This window comes from Gastrolobium bilobum, unplaced genomic scaffold (assembly GCF_033153095.1).
Source record: "Gastrolobium bilobum isolate Gb01-03AN ecotype WA unplaced genomic scaffold, APGP_CSIRO_Gbil_v1 utg2195, whole genome shotgun sequence".
Lineage (NCBI taxonomy): Eukaryota > Viridiplantae > Streptophyta > Magnoliopsida > Fabales > Fabaceae > Gastrolobium > Gastrolobium bilobum.
In genome coordinates this window covers 32572-55889 of record NW_026895782.1, presented here as the reverse complement: position 1 = coordinate 55889, position 23318 = coordinate 32572, and the positions used below count along the sequence as shown (strand labels likewise).

Genomic DNA, 23318 nt, shown 5'->3' with positions numbered 1-23318 from the left:
AAGATAGGCTTGCTCGTCTAGAGCTTGTACGGGGACAGGAGGTTGAGGATGTTGCAGGGGAGGGGGCTCATGTGTCAGATGAGGATAACGAGGAGACGACGTCCGAGGAGGAGGAGGATTAAATTTAGGGTTTATGTTTTTATTTTACGTTTGTAGTTTATGTTGTTATGTAATTGACTTCGGTCTTCCTATTTGACATTTTTGTTTATGGTTTGTATTAGGTTTAGGGGCTGAACTATTTAATGCTATCAAGTTTGTTGTCAAAATCAATCGAATTATTTATGCCATTTGCAATGTTTACCAAATGAACGAATAATGGTACTTTTCCATTAATGTGGTGGCATAACCTGGGAACTCAGAACCTACGGCTCAATCATTAGGGTGAGCCCAATTAATGAAGGAATGATGTGGGATTTCGTTCCAAAACGGCTCAATCTCAGAACCTACGTCCAAATTACAGGAGTTTCCGTCAGTACGAATGATAACACAAATATGAAATATTCATTTAAAGACTTTAATTTACTATCTTACCACTGCTAACAGGGTCAACACGAAGTGGTGGCATAACCTGGGAACTTAGGTTTCCTGAACTTGTGTCAGCGTCAAAATTCCCCTCTACGTCCGTATCTGAGGTGTCACCTAGCAGAATAACACTCTCGGGTTCACCGTCGTCATCACTATCCATATCCTCCTCATGCTCATCCTCGTCTATTTCCCTCGGTGTTATCTGACTTAAGACAGGTGCAGGAGCAGATAAATCGCCTACTCTGTCTTCTTGACTCTGACTTCTTTCATGCATAGGTGCAGATGAAGATTGACCACAGTCTATTTCAACATATATCTCAATAAAATTTTAAAATTTTAAAATTTTCGATCAACAATTACATCTATGACACATTTCACATCGTCACATATAACATTAGCAATGTAGAATATAACATCCTTACCAACTGTAGACTCTAGCCTGACGATCATCCGTTGAACGCATTGGCTGCCTTGTAGCCCAAATTTTTGGTGAATCCTCCCCTTCAGCTCATTGTACGTAGTGCCCCGTTTGATTTTCAACATTTTTCATTTTTCCTTCAAATTGAACACCATTGGGGCCTTCATAATGCTTTCCATCATAGTAGATCATTGTAACATACATACTTGGACTTGAACTCATCTTTCACACGAATTTGGGAGTAGGAATCGAATTTTGGGGATTTGGGGGCAACAAATGAGAAAATAAGGAAAATGACAATAATTTCACAATATTCACGCTTTAGAGATGGTGGGATGAAATGTAATCGTGATTGGAAGGATCACAGCTGACAAACAAGAGATATAGGGGGTACAAAACGAAAATATTGCAAATGAGACCGAGAGAAGGCTGGATATAGGATTTTCTGCGAAATTTAATCGACTAAATAATGATTTTAGTCGATTAAATTTTGTGTTTCATGTTTCCTGTATTTTGTCAATTTAGTCAACTAAAAGTGCAACTTGATCGATTAAATGGGGGCAAGATGGTGGATAATTCTGGTGGAGGAGGAAATTGATTATCAATTAATTAATGAGGGACAAAAGAGTCAAAAAGCCATTTTTCAATACCCACCCACACTTCCCCATCAATCTCAAAAAAAAAATTATACCAAACACCCCCTAATAGATATGTTTATGGATTCTGAGTTACAATTTAAATTGACATAGTAATAACGTATATTTTTATTTATTTGTGATTTATGAACTTATAAAAATGTGATCGAGTAAGTTTTGAACTTATTTAATAAATTTTATTTAACTTATTTTAAATATGAAAAATGTATATATTCGGGTTTAAAAACATTCCTCGTATATGTATTTTGATGTTTTTGATGCATCGTATCGGGGGTGCACCCGCCGCCAATCAAGACACATTTTTCTATCGGTCTTGCAACATCGGTTGTCAGTTAATTACGTTTGGGCTGTCACTGTTCCACTATTTTCGCCGCTACAGTTGGATGGTACATTGCGACTAAATTAAGTTATAAAAATCGAAGCCCAATAATTACAATAATAGAATGCGCAAAAGCAAGCCATGTGCCTTCAGAATTTTATACTAAAGTTTGCTGGTGTGACTTGTGAGTGTGTGACATGAATAACTTTCACTTCTTCTTTTTTCATGTACTATTATAAATTGAATTAACTCGTAGCACTCTCCACTCCACAAAGTTAATCAACATAATAAAATAAACACGAAAAACCCAAAGCATGCTTTATAATCCCCTTACTGTAATCATAAATTTATATTTTATATTTTATGCCCACGTCAGTGGGGAGCCAAATTCTAAGCTTTTGGGGGCAGTCAAGGTCTAAACCAGATATATGTTTTATTTTTTAAATAAAAATATAAGATAACAAGAATTTTTTATTTCCTATTCTAAAATTAGAGAAAACTCTTAATTTTAACAGTAAATTTTTCATATTTTTGTACTATATTTTTTTCTAAAAATAAAAAATATAGGACATATTCTTTTATCAAAATTAGAAATACTTCAACTCATTTACGTAAAAATAAAAAAGTTAATGGAGTAAATGCGGTTAGATGTATTTTAAAATTTTAGTTGATGTATATTGAGTCCTCAATATTAAATAAGTATTAAAAATTTATTCTTAGTTTTAACTAAAATATGTAATGAAATTAAAAATCACATATTAAAAGTATTATATTCAAACTCAAATTATATCACAAGCGCAAAGTTAATCAGGTGAGTAAATTTCCATTCACAATCAGAGATTTCGTTGGCAATACGCGTGCATTGCTGAATATTTTCAATTCTTTTAGTCTTTGACCGAAAATATATCATTTTAAGTTCCACAAAAACAAATTCACCCAAATTCCACTCAGCTGCTTCATTTTGACTATGAACAAGATACAAATATAACCAAAATGTTGACAAAATTATAAGCATATTCATTTCTAGGACTAGGTGTCATTTATACTTTAAAACATTTTTTTGGGCCTGTATGAACATTGCAGTCTGTCATTTGATGCATCTTTTAGCTTTAGATCACGCAGAGCATGGGCGCCAGCATTTCCATTCTATAATTTAAAAATTAAAAGTAGGACTTGCAATTCCTACATATTATATCATATAACTTAAAAGAGTAAGAAACAAATGTAGCTTAGTGGTAAACTAAATAATCACTTAATTAGATGAACTTTATATTGCATCTCTATATGGATCATGACTTAGCCCGTTTTTATCAAAACAAAAAAATTTATAATTAATTGAAGCCCACAATAATTATAAAAATTCTAACAATATACACATATGATTAGTGTAGCGATGAATTTTCATGGGTTTTAAACACATAAAAATAGTGGTAGATAAGGGAAGGAAAATCAAAACGGGAGCCCTAATGTCCACTTTCTATTCGTCCGAAAATCATTTATTCGAGTAAATGGTCCCAATATATTAAAATGCAAAACTCAACCCTTTTGATTCAAAACAATCTATGATCTCGTGTACACATGAAATTGGCCTTGTGAAGAATTTTCATGGGTTTAAAACATGAAAAAATAGTAGATAATAGAAGGAAAGTCAAAATAGGAGCATAGCGAAGATCATATGCAATTTTAAACATAAATATATTACATATATTACACATAAATGTAAATTCCTTTGACATTCCAGAAACCTCTTAACAAAAGTTTTCTTTTTTTAAAAAAATAAAATTTCTTAGACCAGGGGATTTGTGGTTGCATAAATATAAAAATTTCACGTGAAATGAAAAAATAACACGTAATTCGAGTAACCGATCAAAAAGTTATACTCTTCAAAAAAATTTACTAATTTTAGGTCCCTCAAAATTGAATTAGGTGATATGTTTTGAACCCACAAAAACTCATCATAAATCCAACTACATGTGCACATGCAGTGGCAGACCCAAGATTTTTTCTTGTGGGAGGCAAAATTTTTGCAAGCTACCAAATAAATTTGCAAAAGTCAGTGTTAAAATATAAGAAGGAACTCTGATGCATATAACAAATCAAGTTGCAAAATTAAGCATTTGACTAAACTATCTAGTGTTATGAGTTATGACTTATGACATTAAACTCTTCAAGTGGATTCCTCACTTCCTGCACCAGGTTTCCACGGTAATATTTTGGGATACGCGGTCAATGCTTTGATATTTTTTTTTTTAAGGTCTAAATTTTATTTTATTAACTAAACATGAAAAAATAATTTATAAATTAACATTTTTCTGTTATAAAATTTGACATGAAAAATTAACAAAATACAAAAAATTATTTTTGTTTATATTTATATTATGAAATGTGAATATTTTATTGGTACATGACTTATAATGGGCTGTTATATGTATTAAATATAAATTATATTAAAAATATTATTTAATTTTAAAACGTGTCCTAACATGTTAAAATATGACATTTTTTAAAATTAACGTGTCAGCGTATTATGTTGTGTCGTATTTCGTGTCGTGTGTCAATATCGGTATAACCAATGTTGTCAAAGTCGAGTTTCTATGTAGAAACGGAAAGTGGTGGTAGAAACATAAAACGTAAAAACGACACGAAACGTAAAGTTTTTACTTTTTACCACTTAAGGTTAAGATACAAAATTATATATATGCATGTTAAAAAAATATCACATAATGAACATGTGTGTTGAGTCACTTATCTATCTAAAAAGAAAAATTATTTTTCATAACCAAGTATCAAAATTATAAACAATGATAATTAACAAGTAATAGATAACCAATATGTTCTAACTGCTTTATATACTCTGCAGATTTTGGATTATCGCTTGTCAGGATATAATTTCACTTCTTTCAATGCAGACAATGATCCAAAAACACAAAACGATTCTCATAGCATAACTTATAATAGAATTGCAGCTTTATAAGACATAATTATAAAAAACATATATCCTAACAAAAAGATATTAAGATACTGTGAATATAATTTAGGGAAAACGAAAAATTAATTTTTTTTTCAATTTTTTTGTAAATATTTTTTTATTAATTTTTAGTTTTAAGTAAAAACGGTCAAAACGATAAAAATATAAGTTTTTATCGTTTTTACACAGTGTTTCTACTAATTTTTATCGATAACAATTTTTACTTGAGTTTTAATACGTTCCACTCTAATAAAAATATAAAAACATAAATTTTTACGCTTTTACGTTAATTTTTGACAAAACATAACATATAACTCAACCTCCCAAGATAGATGCACATGCACAACGCGAGAGCCCATGACAAAATTCCAACGTGATGAAAGGGCCACATAATACCCTTTCCACGTCAACACATTTTCAGTAGATCCAATGTATTTATATCTTCACTAAATATAAAAATTGTGGGTCATAAAAAAGAAGAGGTAGGATATTCATACTACTAAAATTTTTATTATCATTTTAATTACCGTTGGATTAGAGAAAAAGTTAAATGAAGAAAAAAAAAATAACTTTTGAATCCAAAGATAATTAGAATGGTAGTAAAAAATTGTGGTATAGTATGGATAAAGATAGGATATTCATATTAAAAAAAAAGAAAAAAGAAGAAGCAATATTAGATTACGAGTGTACGAACGTAATATTAAATTTTTTCCAACAATGACATTTATTGGAGTCGTGTACGTGCAGGGCAAAGTCTAACCTTGTAATAGGTCTCCATGTGTCAGTGTCCTTTGGAAAAAAATTAAAGTTTTCATAATTTTTTAACTAATAATTAAAGAGAGAGAGGTTATAGTTACAACTTTTTTTTTACAACCTCTTACAATCATATATCATAATCATTGATTTCCGCTATGACTTTCGCAAATTAAACTCATTAATTAATTATTAATTCATAATAAATGACAACCGTTGATTGGCGAAAATCAACGATTATGATATATGGTTGTAAGAGGTTGTAAAAAAAAAAGTTGTAAGTATAACCTTCCTCATAATTAAATTAATAAGGTTATGTTTGTATAAGTTTTTTAAAAAATAATTTTTTATGCATTATTTTTTTTTAATTTTTTTATTAGATAAAGTTATTTTACGTATGATCTGAAAATCACTTTTACATGAAAAAATTGTTTGGATGTTAAAATAAAAAAATACTTGTAATATACAAAATTACAATCAAGAAGAGATAAAATAGCATGATTGTGTAATAAAAAGACATAAAATAGGTATGATAGGATGATATTAAAATTATATTTAAAAATTTATATAATCTTTTTTCCAAAAAAAAAATTATATTATCTTTTAATTTCTGCTTTTTTAAAAAACAATCAATTATTGATTAAAAAGAAGCAACATTTAACTTTTATTTTAAATTTTAATTTTTTAAAAGATTATTATCTAAATATCTAAAAAATTTCATAAAATTTCTTAAAAATAAATAAATAAATTTTTTAAAAATAAAAACTCATCCAAACTGACAATAATTACATGAGGTGCAGCTCTCTTATCAACTCCACCTGTTCCAAATCCATCCGTTGATCTCGGTTCAAAAAGAAAAGTGGATTTCCAAATGTCACAAATTTCTTTGCAAAGACTTCGTTCTAAAATCAAATTGTTTTTAAAGTGGGTAAGTTATCAACCTCTTCCTAATTCAATCCCAAAGGCCACAATTTCTCCACATTCAAACAAAATGTGATTGTGAGAGGTAATAGAAATTCGTTGATCATTAATAATTATTTCCCACTCCAACTGTGCACAACAACAATCTTAACTCTCAAAGAAAGAAATACAGTAATTTTGTTACCTTATTATTCACACAGCTTACTCTACCTAATTTTCTCATCAGAAAGGAATAAAGAACTTAAAAACGAGAGGAAAAAACACTGTAGCCGATGAAGGGAAAGCTAACTTTATTGTAAAATGTCACCAAAAAAACTGAATCTATGAAACACAATCGGAGAACGAAAATGAATCACAAGTTGACAACAATCGTAACTATGATCTCATCTCTCTAATAGAAAAGCGCCGCCGCAATTGACAGAAGGGTGGCAAATAATCCAACAGCTCCAAAAGATGCAGCACTGGAGTTCTGTGGAGGAGGGCTAGTAGCAGCACCTGTTGGAGAAGGGGAAGAAGGATTTCTGGGGGAAGACGGTGGAGGAGAAGTGGCGGAGGAAGGCGGTGTGGCGGTGGAAGGCGGTGTGGCGGTGCTTCCGCCGCTGCCAGTGACGTTGATTGCAAGCTTTTGACCTCCAGGGCAGTGTTCAGGAAATCCACAGATGAAGTAATGGGTACCAGACTTTTTAAGGGTAACTCTCACAGGTGGTGTGGTATAAGTCGCAAGAGGAGATGTTAAGTTGCAAGAATCGAACTTCTCCTTTGTCACTTCGTCTACGTTGTGTTGATTCAATTGGTAGTTGAAGACTGCAGAACATACAAAGAAAAGGGTTTTGTCTCAGAAAATTATGAACACCTTTTTTTTTTTTATCATAATATTGTTCATTAATTTATAGCTTTAATGTTTCCGGTATAAATATAGTTAAGTTATTTATATTTGTTTTCAAAATGAAAAAAATATTATAGACTATTATAATTTTAAATAAATTTAATTATAAAAGTAGGGACAAGTTATATTTACAAAAAATTTTTGTTTATAAACTCTTACAAACTATATTATGTAGGACTGATCCTACATTAATCACAACAGATCCTATACCAGTGTAATTGCAAAAAAAATTGTAAATAGCATAAAAGTATCTTAATTTTTATATCAAAACCACGTGGTTTTTTTTATCGGATATAAATAATTAATGACTTACCTAGTATGTCTCCAACCTTGAAAGTTTTGCCAGAAGCCCAGGTTTTGAAAGCAGCAGGACCATTCTTAGGAACCGTCCAACCTAAAGTGTCTCCAACTGTGTAAGTAACTGGTGCACTGGATGGAGATTTAGCAGTTGGTGCTGGTGTTGGTGTTGGAGTTGGTGATGGGATAGGACTAGTTTTTGGTGAAGAACTTCCACTAGGTTGAGGAGCAGAGGCAGGAGAAGGGGACTTAGAGGCTTTGGAAACGTTAATAGCGAGCTTTTGACCAAGGGAACAATGGGAGCCAAAGGTGCAAATGTAATATTGTTCCCCAGTCTCGTTGAGCGTCACGCTCGCGGGACCGTTTGTTATGGTCAAAAGGGCGCTCTTACCATTGCATCCATCAAAATCTGATTTTGTCACTTTCGCTACATCGTGTTGCCCAGTCGAGAAGTTAAACACTACATATAACAAGACACACATGATTACATGAATGATGATTATGTTTAATTTATGTTTATGTAAATTCAAAATCTCGTTGATGGGAAAAAAGGTAAACAAGATCTGTTACCTAGAGTGTCGCCTACGGCGAAGGTTTTGGTTGCAGCCCAGGTGACGTAGGTTGCAGCACCGCCAGAAGGGATGGTCCAGCCCGTGGTGTCACCCACCACATGTCTGGTCTGTGCTGCGGAGCCATGGAGAGCGGTGGCTACTGCAAGTAGCACAAGAACGAGAGCATTGAGGTTTCTTGCCATGGCTGTGTCTCTGTGTGTTCTTACAGGTCAGGTCGCCCCTGTTTCCTAGGACTAGAGCTCTCTGTTTTGTTTTGTTCCTTTTTGTTCTGCTTCCAATGTAAGAACTGAAGTACAATGTTTATGTTTTCTTTTTGGTATTTATAGAGAAAGGAGATAAGTCGTTAGCGTGATGACAGCGTGACACAGGGGGCAAGAATGGGAATGCATATGTTGAATTTTCACAATCTTGTTATTTCAAAATTATGTGCCGTTCTCTTATATTAATAATGAGTTCACAAATGTTAATAGGTTTTTACCTAATTAATATTCATCTTATCATGGTGAAAAACTCACATGAAATAATCCATTTCATGAACGAATTCAAATATTATGTGATAATTATTATTTTTTCTCTGATTAAATAATACTGATTAAAAAGTTTCTTTTTAAATGATAATACTTTTTTCTCTGATTAAATGATTAAAAAAGAAAACAAATTTGATTTGGAAGGATATGAAACAACCCAAGATTAGTAGATTACTTTAATTTTATGAATATATTATTGGCAATATAAATATGGTCATGATTAAGCTACTGAGCTATTTTTTAACGAAGAATTATTTAACTTCGATTTATCAATCAATCTGTGTATAAAATTGAAGCGTGAGCATTGGGCGGTGGACGTGTGTGTAGTATTGTTAGGTCAACAAAATTAGCGAAGAGGCTTAGTTGCAGCGTGCCGAGATTTGAGACTTCCAGAAATATAGAAAGATAGATAGTAATAAAAATAAAATAAAATAAATATAGAAAGTTAGCCGCGGGAGACTAAAAGCTCACCAAATCAATTTGACTTGTAGGTTGTAGCGTTTACTAGTACCCTGCTCCTTTGTTTTTACACGAGCCATGTGTATGGACTATGGAGTCAAACATTGTTTTTATGATTTTCTTCTTTATTGCTATAAATAATGAATTTGATGAATTTGTTAAGTAATAACAACCAAGACCAGAAAGGAAAAGCATAAGCATTCCATTGTAGACCACTTCTGTGAGAAAGGATGCCATTTAAGTTATGCGGAAAATTCCAAGATGGGAGGTTCCATTTTCCATGGAAAGGTAATTTAGATGAATGTGTGCTGTGCTATGTGAACATGAGAATTCGTCAAAATCGCAGTTCTAGGCTTCTAGCTATATATTGCGGATCTAACAAATAAAGACCCTACACAAACTTTCAATCTTACGAAACGCCATGTGTTCATGTTTAATTTCTACAACGACTGAGAAAGTATTTCCATCTATTTTATATTAACGTTTTTTTCCTTCTTCCATCTTCCCGCCACTTATTGGAAATCTAGAAATAGTGGAGTCGTAAAATATAATATTTAGATTATGTTATCCCACTGCTAAAATAATGTATGTTCACCACTAAGACAGTGGGCAGTGGCGTGACTATATTTGTATATATATATTTTTGGTAAACAGTGGCGTGACTATTTTATTTTATGGAATTTTTTAATATGGTTAGGATCACTGTGGTCCTTCCACTCAAAAATTGATATCTGAATCAATTTTTTTTTTTCTCCTCTCTCCTCGACTTTTTCTTTCTTTTTTTCACCTCAATCCATCCAATTTTTTTCACTCTCGGAACACAGTAATTTGGCTCTTATTTTATCATTACCGCGTTCAAGCATCCAAAAGCCACTATTTAAGCAGTCACTATATACCCTTAAGATAATTGAAGCTTTGCACTTGGTGTTTATTGGTCTTATTTAAAATGATATCGTTAATATCTAGAAAGGGAAAAGCTTTTAAGATAGGTTTTCGTTAAGACAAATCTTTTTCCCCCTGAATTAATAATATCAACGTATAGTTATAGCAGTTGAGTAAAAAAGATAGAAGTAATTTACTAAAAAAGGAGAAGATAGAAGTTCTCCACTGTTGAATGGATATAGAAGTTCTCCAAAATAGATAGTGTTCCTCAAAATCGAACCACCCTCGACCATGTGCACTTTCAAATAAATAAAGGTGGTATAATATGGATTGAATCCGACGGGTCAATTCATCAACCTGTCAAAATGGGGCGGATTGGATTATTGTAAAAAATTAATTTAACCCAAAAACTTAAACTAGTAGGCGATGTTATATTAACAGTTTTTATATATCTCTAATATGTACAAGAGCGCTTATTGGACTTGAAAGATGGATGATGCATCAGACCAGTCTACCTGTGCTAAGAAATTTTACAAAGAAAATGGAGGACGACGAGAATTGAACCTAGGACACCGAGACTCAGATATCATGTAAAAAACCAATTCAACCTATTTTGCTGCCGCCACCGTCTCTTGTGGAGTCTTTGTTTCTGACCACTATTGAAGCTTATTCAAGCTTTCCTTTGGTTTGCCGTTTAGGACATTTTCAGCATAGACTTTTTGAGTTATTTTTTTATATGTATTTGTTGTTGGCTCGTATTTTTGCCATTTTCATTTTGTTTCCATTATTTTTCTGGTCTGGTTTGGTTTATGGGGTTTGCAGCTATCATGTCACATGACACAAAAAAGTTTCCTACACACACAATATGTTGTGGGGCTCGCACTTTTTAAAGCAAAAAAAAAAAAAACTACGGCACGCAAAATGAATCTCTATAACATTACACAATCACTTTTTCTACAACATAACTCTTATCAAACCCTTGGTTTATATTTGATATTGTTTGTCACTCTTTTGGTTCCCCATTCAGGAAGAGCATTGCTCATGTTACTGATGTTTATTCTAGCTCAGATGTTTTTGTCGATGTCCATCCCGGCACTGTGCATGTTGCTTATATGTTCATTCTAGCTCAGTTGATTTTATCGATGTGCATTTTGGCACAGTTTTATTTCATCGATGTCCATCTTGGATCATTCTAGTACACCATTGATTTTGGTTCTACATTCAGGAGATTTTTTTGTTGACATTTTATTTTTTTATTTTGGTGTTATGCTTTTTAGTTTTTCTTGTTCAAGATGGGAGTTCACCTTATTCATTCTCCATCTTGAGAGGAAGTATTAAGAATAAAAACATTATTTTAGAATATTTTGATATATTGTAATATTTTATAATTTTCTATTTTCTCTCTTACTCTTCTGTATAAGAGCTTCAATTATGTATAAATCATTTTTTTACCTATCAATGATATCAATCTTTTCTCTTATTTTGATAATTCCAATAGACCTCTTTGGACAGTCATAAATTTACAATTTTATCAAGCAATATGAGAAATTAGTATAATTACACTGCCTCTTGGGTAGGGATTAAAAGTTACCACTTACCAGTCAATGCCTTCTAGCCATGTCCACTTGACTTACCATGTGTATAACAACAGTAATATTATAACCAACCAACTGAATTTTAGAATAATGGGTAGAGATAATAATATAATAAATTAAATTAACGTTTTCTTTTTAATATGTGTGCTACTATTATATTCGCGTATATAATATTATACGGACATGGTTGAGTAGTGATTGGTCTCTGAATTTTCAGCATACTTTGAGAGAGAAAAATTGGTTAGCTAACTACATCTTAATTGGTTAACTATATCCTTGATCCAATGACGGATCCAGAAAAATATTTTTATGTCTGCACACTTAGGGCAGAGGTTTGGGGGGCTGTCCTCGATTTTTTTTTTTTAAAGATCATGATCCAATTTTTGCTTCCACTTCAAAAGTAAAGCTTTGTTAAATCAACCAAAGTTTTAAGGAAATAATCGATAATGATAATTAAAAAATAAATAACATCACAAAAAGATATTTTTGTAAAATATAGTATAAATATAGGAGTTAATAGATCAAAACCCACATATCTATTTGATCCAAAGTTGACCACTTTTGTTTTACAAAAGATCGTGAAAAATCATGTGTGATTTTTCTCCACTCTTTACCTTTTTTCTTTCAATCTTCCTATTTTTATTTTTTTTACTTGGCCTGAATCACATATCCTATGTGAAAAAAAAATTTCCTCAATTTTTTTATGTCTGCAAATGCAGACAATGGCACCCAAATAGGTCCGCCCTTGCCTTGATCCAACCAAAATTGCAATTTCTTGTATTAAAAATTTAAGACGTGCTTGCCATTCTCCATAACAAAAATAACTATAGTCATATTTTAGCTCTTCGAAACGTCAAAACCTATCGTTCTTTCCCCTTAATTTAGGCTTTGTTTGGGAGATTGGAGGGGAGAGGAAGGAAGATGATCCAAGGGGGAGGGAGGGGAAAGGAAGGGAAGGAAATTGAAGGGTATTCCCTTCCCTTGTTTGAGAGTTAATGAGATATTTTTACCATTTTACCCTTTTATTAAATTAATATAATTATTATATTTTATAAATTAAATTAAATTTAAAATTTTTAACAAAATTATGTATGTACTTTTCACAACACCAAAAAAATCATATTTTCGATGAAATTTCTACGTTGCAAACGATGAAAATTTTATCACAAAATTATTTTTTTCGTCAGAATACTTTTCGTCGAAAAGCGACGGAATTTTTCAATCGATGAAATTTTTTACAAAAATAAACTTTCTATCGAAATTTTCGACAAAATTTAGTTTCCATCGATTGATTTAAACAAAAAAAGAATTATGTCAAAAATTTTGACGGAACGTTTTCCGTTCAAAATTTCGATGGAAATTTGTTCTGACGAAAATTTCGACAGAAATTGTTTTGTGAGAAATTTTGAGGGAAATGATTCATTCGAAACTTTCGACAAAATTTAGATTCTGTAAAAATTTTGACCGAATATTTTTTCCGTCAAATTTTTTTGCGTCAAATTTTTTTACAGAAATATTTTTTGTCAAATTTTTTTTGACAGAAATGCGTTCCGTTGAAAATTTTGATGAAAATGTTTTTATCATAAAACTTGACGGAAATATTTTCCGTCAAAAATTTTCTATGAAAATGTGTTTCGTTAAAATTTTTGACAGAAATATTTTTTGCCAAAAAGTGTAACGTTTCCGTCGAAAACTTTCGACAGAATTTAAATCCTGTTAAGAATATTTATGAAATTTTTTTGCATCAACAATTTTCGATAGAAATGTGTTTCGTTGAAAATTTTGATGGAAATATTTTTCGTCAAAAATTTCGATGAATGTGTTTTTTTTTGAAATATTTTGGTAAAATTTCGATTTCGTAAAGAATTTTGACAAAAAACAATTTCCGTCAAAATTTTTTACAGAAATATTTTACGTCAAAATTTTGATGGAACTATTTTTCGTCAAATTTTTTGACGTAATTGTTTTACGTCGAAACTTGTTGATGAAAATGTGTTTCGTCAAAATGTTGACAGAAATATTTTTGTTAAAAGTTTCGACGGAATTTAGATTCTATCAATAATTTTGACTGAATTTTTTTTCCCGTACAAAATTTATGTTAGTGATTATGGCAAAATCTGGTTCCGTCTCTAATTTTTTCTTTAGTTTTGACGAAATTTTTTTGACGTTTATGATTTTCATCAAAAATTTCATCATTGTTTTTGACAAAATATTTTTTGACGATAAATTCTGTCAGTATTTGAAACTTTTCTAATAATGTCACATTTAAAAATGATTCTCATTTATGTAATTTTCATATTTTAATATTAAGGGTTGATAAGTAATTTTTAATATATTCTCTTTCAAACCCCCAAAATTGAGGGAACTTTAATTTTAAGAAGAAGAGGGGTTTTGGAGAGTTTAGTAAAAATCCTCAATTCCTTCCTCTCATTTTCTTAAACTCACACACAAGGAAAGGGTTTTCTAAAACCAACTCCCAAACACACCCTTAGTTTATTTTTAAATATATTTATTAAAATGATGTAAATTTCAAAAAATGGTGAGTCTAACAGCTTTGTTTCCTGTAGGCTTTAATTTTAAAGCCAACACTAAAACGGCATCATGAACAAAGACTCAATGCGTCAGCGAGAAAGTCACTACAGGAAGCTTCCCTGTTGACTCGCATTCTAAACGACGGAAAACATTTACTTTTTTACTTTTAACTGACAAGTGAATAACAATCATAACTAGATTTGCCTTATGTTCTACAACTCCTACGTTAGGCGACCAAATTTGGTTGTCAAAAATGAAATCTTCACCGCTCCAGAATCCGGACCCTGAATCAATTTGGTTTTGGAATAGTTAATTTGGTATTGAGTTTTTCCCGTGAAGGGATGAACATCTCAAATAAAACATAATGAAAAGAAGAAGAAACGGTCAATGCACACTGTAATGAAATACCTGAATTATTATTATATATTTTGACTACGTAATAAGATTTCTGAGTCTTACTCTTTATTTCAGCCGTTGATTTATGTCCATTCAACGATTGTTATTTATTTGAAATTAATATTTAATTAAGTGATATAATTCAATAAACTATAATAGTTGGATGAACGAAAATCAATGGTCAAGATGAGAAACAAGACTTAAAAATTGTACTCTGAAGTCAAAAAATTCCTCCCCATTATTGTATATGGGGTAGATTATATTTATAAACTTTCTATTTATAAATTTTTACAAATTACACTGTGTACTACGGTAATACATATATAAACTACCTATAGTAGGCTATTTGACCCTTTTGCCCCTTATTAATTAATTAATAATCATTTTGCCCCTGATTCGAAACTATCTATCAATTTGCCCCTCTTTAATCGACTACTTTGCATGTTTAATCGACTAAATGGTTGTTGGAAGATTTAATCGACTAAATCTCCCTACTTAATCGATTAAAATCATACTGGCTACTCTTTTTTTTTTGTCAAATATGGAGATTTAGTCGACTAAATAGGGAGATTTAGTCGACTAAATCTCCCAACAGCCATTTTTTGTCTGTTTTGGCCATTTAGTCGATTAAAAATGCAAGGTAGTCGATTAAAGAGGGGCAGATTGATAAATAGTTTCGAATCAGGGACAAAATGGTTATTAATTAATTAATAAGGGGCAAAAGGGTGAAAAAGCCACCTATAGTACATAATATAATTTGTAAACAAAAAGTTTATAAATATAACTTTGCTCTTATTATGTATATATAAAAAAAAAGAAGCCCAAATGCTCGATCCAAAATCCAAATACATTACTGAATGTCTGAATCTATCCATAAATTCAATCAATGGATAAAGTCTTGCTGTAATATGAATGTATCTGATATAGAAAGAGAATTATGTATCCCATGTGCATATATAGTCAGAAATACAAGATATTCCCTATGTTCTCTACTAATCAATGGAAGAATAACAAACAAACGAAGAAGAAAGAGGCCATGTATCCAAAGGCAGCCGTTGATGAGGAGGAGCTGATTGGTGAAGCTAAAGGTCCAAGGGCAGTGGAAGATAAGGTTTGTGGGGAAAAGGGCACTGCCAGAGGAGCCACCGGCAGTGACATTAATAGCTAACTTCTATCACAAGGCATTGTGGTACGGATAAGTGCTTGTGTAGAAATGCCCATCAGTGATGTTAAGGATGATTCTCCTTGGACTACTACTTGAATAAACATCAATAGTATTGCTCGTTTCACACTTCACATAAGCTTCCATTGGTGACCACTGCAACGTCTTGTGTTCCACACATGTAGCACAAGGAAAACTAATTAGTGATCGCTACATGATAACAAGGAGGCATAGAGATTAAACTAACACTTTTATTTTATTTTTCCAGTTTATTAGCATGTATTCCTGTTATCATCCTAAATTCAACATCAGATTGTTGGAAGTTAATAATTCACGATCAACTTCTGAATTATTTTAAATTTCCTTACTGAGTTATTTGTATTTTTGTTTTTTTGTTGTTTTACATAAAAAATTTAAGTGGGGTTAGACACCCATATCCCACCAAAGTCAGGAAAAATCCCTAATCTCTTTGAAAATTTATGGGAGAGTTGTTTTTGTTTTTCTAGAGGAGAATTAATGGACACAATTTTGTTAGCTTTACAAAATGCACCGTTTGAAAAACGGCCTTGCACAGCAGTATAAGGTCCACAAGCTTCCGTAATCTTCCAAATTAAAAATAGTGATTACATAGGTTACAACTCGACCGTATACTACCGGGGAGAAGATTCCAGATATGAATTGACTACCCAGATTTAATAGAAAATAACAGGTTTGATCATTTAAAAATAAAAAATAAAATAAGAGTTGGGTGTATTAATAAGTTATTAAAAGGATTAAAGTTTGAGATTACCAAAAAAAAAAAGGATTAAAGTTTGAATATTGAAGTGACCTCCATGATAATCGAGACATGAGTGCTTAAAAAAGTTAATCCCAACTAATGTTTGTAGAGAATAAAAGTAATAAGATCAAAGACTAGAAAAATTGTTTATTTAAAAGAAAACAAAAAAGTAATTTGCTGGCCTGAGGTGTCAGTTCTTCATTATATAAACGGATTCCCAAATGTATTTCAAAATATGTGTACAGAATTCAACAGCTTAATTTTATAAGTAATAAGTTTTCAATCATTTTTATATTATATTTCTTTCATATATTTTGTCACACAATAGCCTTTGAACTTAAAACATAAATATTGTTACCCCAGGGGTAGCTCAGTTGGCAGCTGAGCTCCCAAGGGATTGCTTGGTGCAGGGATTAAACCCTGCCTCAAGCAGTTTCTTGGAAAATCTTTGGGGACCAGAGGATAAGCTAAACAATTTTCGGTTGGGGGATTAGTCTCGTCCTTTCTCCGATTGTGAAGCTTAGTGCACCCACTGTTATAATGAGGGACTAGCCCAAACGGCCCAAGGGCATGGTGCCCGGAAAAAGTTGAATGGAGATACCTCCTGTCAATGTACCAAAAAAATAAAAAAAATAAAAAATATTGCACATGCTTATTTTGTTGGGGTAGGTACTGTTCTTCTATTTAATGCTGGTGGCTTGGAGGCGAGCATGCACAGCATATATTTGATGCAAGACTCAACGTCTGTTTTATGAACTATCCAAATAAATGCTTCTTATTAATTAATGCAGACAGGAGAAGGGGAAGAGTTCCTCACATCTATATAAGGTCGAGAAGACCACTGATAAACAACTTTTGATTCTTGATCCTCTAAAGAGAAGTTAGATACTGAGAGACCTTTTTGGAGACATTTGAAAGAAATACTATTGGAAGGATTGAACACATATTTTCACTCTTACATACTCAGTTTCTTGACGTTCAATGAGCTACTATTATTCGGTTATTAAAGACCGTTTTGATCCCAAATCATGTCCTTAATAGAATAAATTTAAAATAAAATAAGTATTTATGAGCGTAATTTCTTCCGTCCCTAATTTATTTAGTGATGAAAAACTATTCAAAAGTTTAAATTGTTAGGTGAATGTAGATAAATAATTTTCTTGTTTATATTATATTTCTAATATACCCCTCATACAAGTCTTTAAGCTTGAAGAGTGAATAAAGCATTCTCAATCTGGATATGCTAATAAATTTTATAATATTTAATTCAAAATTATTAGAAAAATAGCAAGACAAAGATCGAACTCTAGATAACTTGATTATAAAATTTTTGATGTCATATCATACAATTAACTATTATAAAAGCTTAAGCCCTTAATGAAGTTAAATTAATGATTTTTATATGGGGAATTGATTTATCCTTTTAAAGAATGTAATTTATGTCCTTTTAACAATTTATAATTATGTATTAAAGATAATGTATAGTTATAATATTAAAGTTATATTTTTTCTTTTTAAGACATTGTTAACCTTTTTAACCCTTTTTATATTTATATTATATTTCTAACCCATAATATCTCCTTACAATAAGCCAATTCCGAAATAAGGATAAAGCATGTTCTTGGAAGGAAAAAGACCGAGATCAGTTTAATACAAGTCCTCACCTTAGGTCTTTGACTGAGAGCCAAAAAGAAATATGATTTATAATCCTATGATTAGTTGGTAATATTAAATAATATTATAATCTTTGTAACTGAATAATTTAAAATTTGATCTTTGTCTCTTCATTTCTCTTAAATGCAAAATGAGTAAATTTTCGAATAATTCATGCTTAAAATTTAAACAATTTATACAGAGAGATGGGTTAAAGATATATTGTAAAATTCGTTCAATTGCGGATACTTACACATCAAACTTTTTAGAAGAATTGATGTATGAGAATACCCATAGTTACATGCCAAATCCATAATTTATTGGAATGGGGACGCAGTTGGCAGTCGCGAACAGCACATATGATGATATGAACATGACATATTCTGTTTTATACATTTTCTAGAAGGGTTAAGTGGATATAAATACAAATTGTGTTATTTTAGTGATTTATACAAAGTTTGATCAGTAATATTTTATATAAATCTGAAAAAAAAAAAAAAATTATTTTACACGTCAGTGATATGTTTGGGAAGAAAAAAAAAAAAAAAACTTTTTAAATTTATACAAAATCTTATCGATAAGACTGTGTAAATCATCAATTGACATTGTATCCTTCTTTTTCTCTTTCTAAAACTGCTAAAATGCACCTTTGGCTCGATCATTTATGGATGAGGGAAAATGTACACTACAGAATGATTGGTTCTTGCTTCTTTGCCTGTCGACATATAGTCCAAAACAGTTCAATATTTATCCGTAATTGTCACGTTAATTACAACAAACAAAATCAGTTGCCACTAGCTAGTGCAGCTGGAAATTAAAACTAATTTTTTCAAACGACACACAAGAAAGTATCATCAACGATTCAACATGAATGAATATGTAACAAATAAACGAAACCATATCTTAACACAGAAATAGGAAGCGGCTTTTATACTTAAAACGGACTACATATATAATTAAGAGTAACTAACTGCTATTAATTCTAGAACATTTATAGTAATGTCCATGAGAAGAACAGAGACAGTTGAAGCAACAGACATGGCTGCACCAGACACAGTTGGTGGTGGAGATTCCTGCGGAGCAAGGGAAGAAGAACCTGCAGTGACATTAATATTCAGCTTTTGGCCAAGGCTACAGTGACTTGGGAAGCCGCAGGCGAAATAGTATTCTCCAGCGCGATTGAGAGTGATTCTTGCTGGTCCTGAGGCGAATGTTTCTATATTTCCATTCACGTTGCAATTCTCAAAGTCTTTCTTTGAAAGTGTGATGACGTTGTGGGCTCCTGTATTGAAGTTGAAGACTGAAAAAAAATAGAGCACCCCAAGAAGAAGAACACAAACAAACAAGTTCTTAGCTCAAAGTAATCCATGAGATGAAAAGAAGAGATAGTAAGTAAGTAAGGTTTTGTGTACGTAAAGAGATATTTAATTACCAAGAATGTCGTTTATTCTGAAGGTAATATTAGCGACGGAGGTGGAATAGAAGGAAGCGCCTTCACGAGGAATACTCCAACCTGCAGCACCACCAACTACATACTCTGCAGCTTCTGTGTTCTGTGGTATTAATGCTGCAACAACAACAACTAGAATGAGAATTCCCACGTTAATTATTTGAGACATGAGTTTTGTTGGATGTGTGTTTCTCAGGTTGCCCCCCTTAATTTGATGGCTCTTTCTGTTAGAAATCAAACTTGAGTTTTGCCACTTTATCTTTGGTTCGCCGTGTTGGAAATCGACAATCACACAAAATCGAGAAAACAGAAAAAGAGATAAGAGTAGAGAGATTGACACGATGATTTACCCTGGTTCACTCAATATAGGCTACGTCCAGCTTGTCTGTACTATATTCACCTCACCGCCACTCGTTACAAGTCTCTCGGTTTACAAGGCAAATATAAATAGGATTACAAGAAACCCTAACAGCAGCTATTCATGGGCCCAAGCCCAAACTGCTAAGAAAATTACAATAGAAACAGAGGCCTAAACATTACCTAGCCTCTACCCGGGGCGGCTCCCCCGGACCCCCGCCCGCTCACCTGGGAGCGGGACCCCAGTTGCCTTTCTGCTGACCCCGACAATTAGGGCCAACATCATCATGTGAAGTATGAGCCATACCCAACACACCGCTACTCTAGAAGTCTCTACCATTTTCTACCTAAATTCCTCCACCGCTAAAAGACTGCACCGTAGATGGCTATTGATGTTGATATCAAGTTGATGTTTGCATTTATTATTACACCGCCTGGCCGAAACTTTCTAAGCCAAAAGTCGGTGAAGCATTTGTGCCGTGTCTATAGAATATATAACAAGTGTTTTGATAGTTGAAGAAAAAGTGCAGAAGCACTCTTGAAAAAATAGAGAGAAAGTGCAGTAGCACTTAGAAAGAAAGAAAGAGAGTGATTGTGAGTATAAAATAGTGTGAATTAGTAGAGTTTTGGAGTGCCCTTCTCTTTGTGAATTATGATGAATTTGAACATATGAAGCCAAAGGGTTCAGGGCAGGCTAAGGATATAGCCAAGCACTCTTGTTGCCTTCGATGGTTGATATCACTTGGTCCCAACCTAGCTGCTATCATAGTTGCCTTAAATCGTAGTAACCCATATGTGAAGTTGTAATGGCAACTGTCCCTGTCACAGAAACCACTGAAATAATTATTACAGTTTTTCCTATTCGATCACACTGGTGATGAGGAGTACTGCTTGTTCTAAGGCCCTCCTTCTGGTATCATGCAAACGTTGTTAGCTGACTTTGCTTCTGCTCCTCGGTCTAGGCACATTTCGGTTCCTTGAGTCTGTTTTCTTGTTTTCCTTTTGGGCTATGCCCTTTATTTGACTCACCACGATCAACTTATAATGGTATATATTTAATAAATCAATACCGTTAAATATAAATAAGATTAATTAACTGAGTAAAATAATTATTTCATAACCCAAATATAGAATTAAGATATTATTCAATAGTTTTGCACCCTATATTTATTTTTCTACCTGTTTAGTTCTAGAGAACCGTATAATATATGCTCAGAGATATCCTAGAGATAAATATCTTGATTTGCTTGTAGTCAATACTTCAATCACGGCACACAATCAATAGGCTTATAGCCAAAACGTAGGTGTATGTACAGTGTTGCTTAGGTCAAAAAGTATATACCTGAGGTCTTTAACCTTTTATTTATAGGGCTTGGGTTGTCAAGATCTCCCAGTTAATGTAGGATTCAACCTCTAACTTGTAAGGATAAGGATTTTATCCCTTATCTTTATCATCTCTTGCTGTTGAGATAGATGTGTCATTATTACTTAAGGGATACAAGGGATATGCGGTTAAAATGTGGATTTGTTGAGATATATGTGTCATTATCACCTAAGGGATACAAGGGATACACGGTTAAGATGTGGATTTACTCCATAACACTAACTTTATTATTATTATTATTTTTCTGTCTCTCTTGTTTCACTTCCTAACTTCATATTTTATATTAGGAAAAAAAATATCTAATGTTACTTTAAACAATTTTGTCTAATGTTCACCGAAACAACGTGTTGTAAGGTTGAAAAATTAAAAAATTAGAATGATAAAAAATTATTATATCCCTGAAATAAATTATAATTATAAATACTCCATGATTTTTGCCCCAAAACGACGTCATTTTGACGAATATTAAATAAAGTTGTCTAAAATAAGTTTAGAAAAAATAACCCTTTATATAAATATACTATCTATGTGAACATTGGCGTATTCTTTGGTACAATTTGTATTGAACTGCATATGTGAGAAAATTCAAGGACAGCTTGTTGGGAAGTTTTAAGGGATAAAGATTGAAAGATTCTGCCAGCAGCATGTTGGGCGTTACCTCATGGGCTATCTCGGTTGATAAACAAGATGGGACTTTCAGCGACCTTTGACTTGTTCGTAAAGTCTTTAGTTTACATGTCTAAAATTGGTTGTTGCATCAGACTTGAATTTGTATAAAAGTTTTTTTAATAAAAAGGTCTCAGGCTTCAATCCAAAACTCGGCTTTAGAGCCTCTCAGGCTGACCTGGTATATTATTATTATTTTTTATTTTTTATTTTTTATACTGCTTGTAATAGCCTTCTCTTTCTCCTCAATCTATTTTATCTCATTTTATTGGTTAAACAGACTTTTTGAATGATTTTGTTCTATATTATGTTGTTTTGATATACATTTGAATTTATGAATATTTATGGAATTACTAGTGTTATTGATTATATGTTCTGTTTGGATAAATTTTTGTTATCTTATTTTTTTTAAACAAGCTAAATCAGACTTTTATTTTTTGTAAATAAGTCAGGCCGCATGTCGATATTATATTTATAATAGTTAACAGGTTTGGGACCAGACTGACACATTTAAAGTTTAAACACAAACTTAATATTTTAAGATCAAAGCTTGGCTCGGCCCATTAACACCCCTACTATCTCCTCTCACGGCAGAAGCAATGGCTGCACGTTGGGCCCAAAAATTGGCAGTAGAACCATGCTTTAGGTATGTGGCGGTGATTGGGCAGAGGACAATAACATTCTTTTGAAGAGAAAATATATTGCAAGTTACTGTGGGACAGTTATTGAGGATTATCTTTCCCTCTCTACTTGGTCCATTTCTTTCTTCCATGTCAGAAGTGTTGAGAGTCAACACTATTCACTTGGTATGCGAGTGTATAAATTCAAACTTCGCAATATACTTTGTATTGAGAAAAAGTAGCTTATGAATTAGCTAGGTTTACTCTCCATAATTCAGAACTTGCATAGATTGAGGAAAAACACGTTTGTAATATTGCTTATTTGAACGTTTTGGAATTAAATTTACACTCCCGAATTAACAAAAAAAAAAAAAAATTCTTCCGACCTATTTTGATATATTTTTTCTCTTGGTCCATTTTGCTTCTATATTTTTAAGTGCTTTGATCAACATAATGATAAATCTAGAGCGTGCTTGGTAAAATCGAAACTTAAGTGTTGAAATTTAGAATGTATTAAATAAATACGAAAAATTCTAGATCTC

At 32.1% G+C, this 23318-nt stretch overlaps 2 protein-coding genes across 2 annotated transcripts; both read right to left on the bottom strand.

Moving 5' to 3' along the window:
* Positions 1-6696: 6696 nt before the first annotated feature.
* On the bottom strand, positions 6697-8583 carry LOC133295928 (blue copper protein-like). The gene is made up of 3 exons (XM_061494857.1): positions 8314-8583; positions 7760-8203; positions 6697-7364 (listed from the first exon to the last, which is right to left on the bottom strand). Exons 1-3 carry the CDS (start codon positions 8495-8497, stop codon positions 6952-6954), a joined length of 1041 nt encoding a protein of 346 aa, XP_061350841.1. The 5' UTR covers positions 8498-8583; the 3' UTR covers positions 6697-6951.
* Positions 8584-19255: 10672 nt separating this feature from the next.
* On the bottom strand, positions 19256-19918 carry LOC133295824 (stellacyanin-like). The gene is made up of 2 exons (XM_061494682.1): positions 19732-19918; positions 19256-19599 (listed from the first exon to the last, which is right to left on the bottom strand). Exons 1-2 carry the CDS (start codon positions 19916-19918, stop codon positions 19256-19258), a joined length of 531 nt encoding a protein of 176 aa, XP_061350666.1.
* Between the last annotated feature and the right edge of the window lie 3400 nt (positions 19919-23318).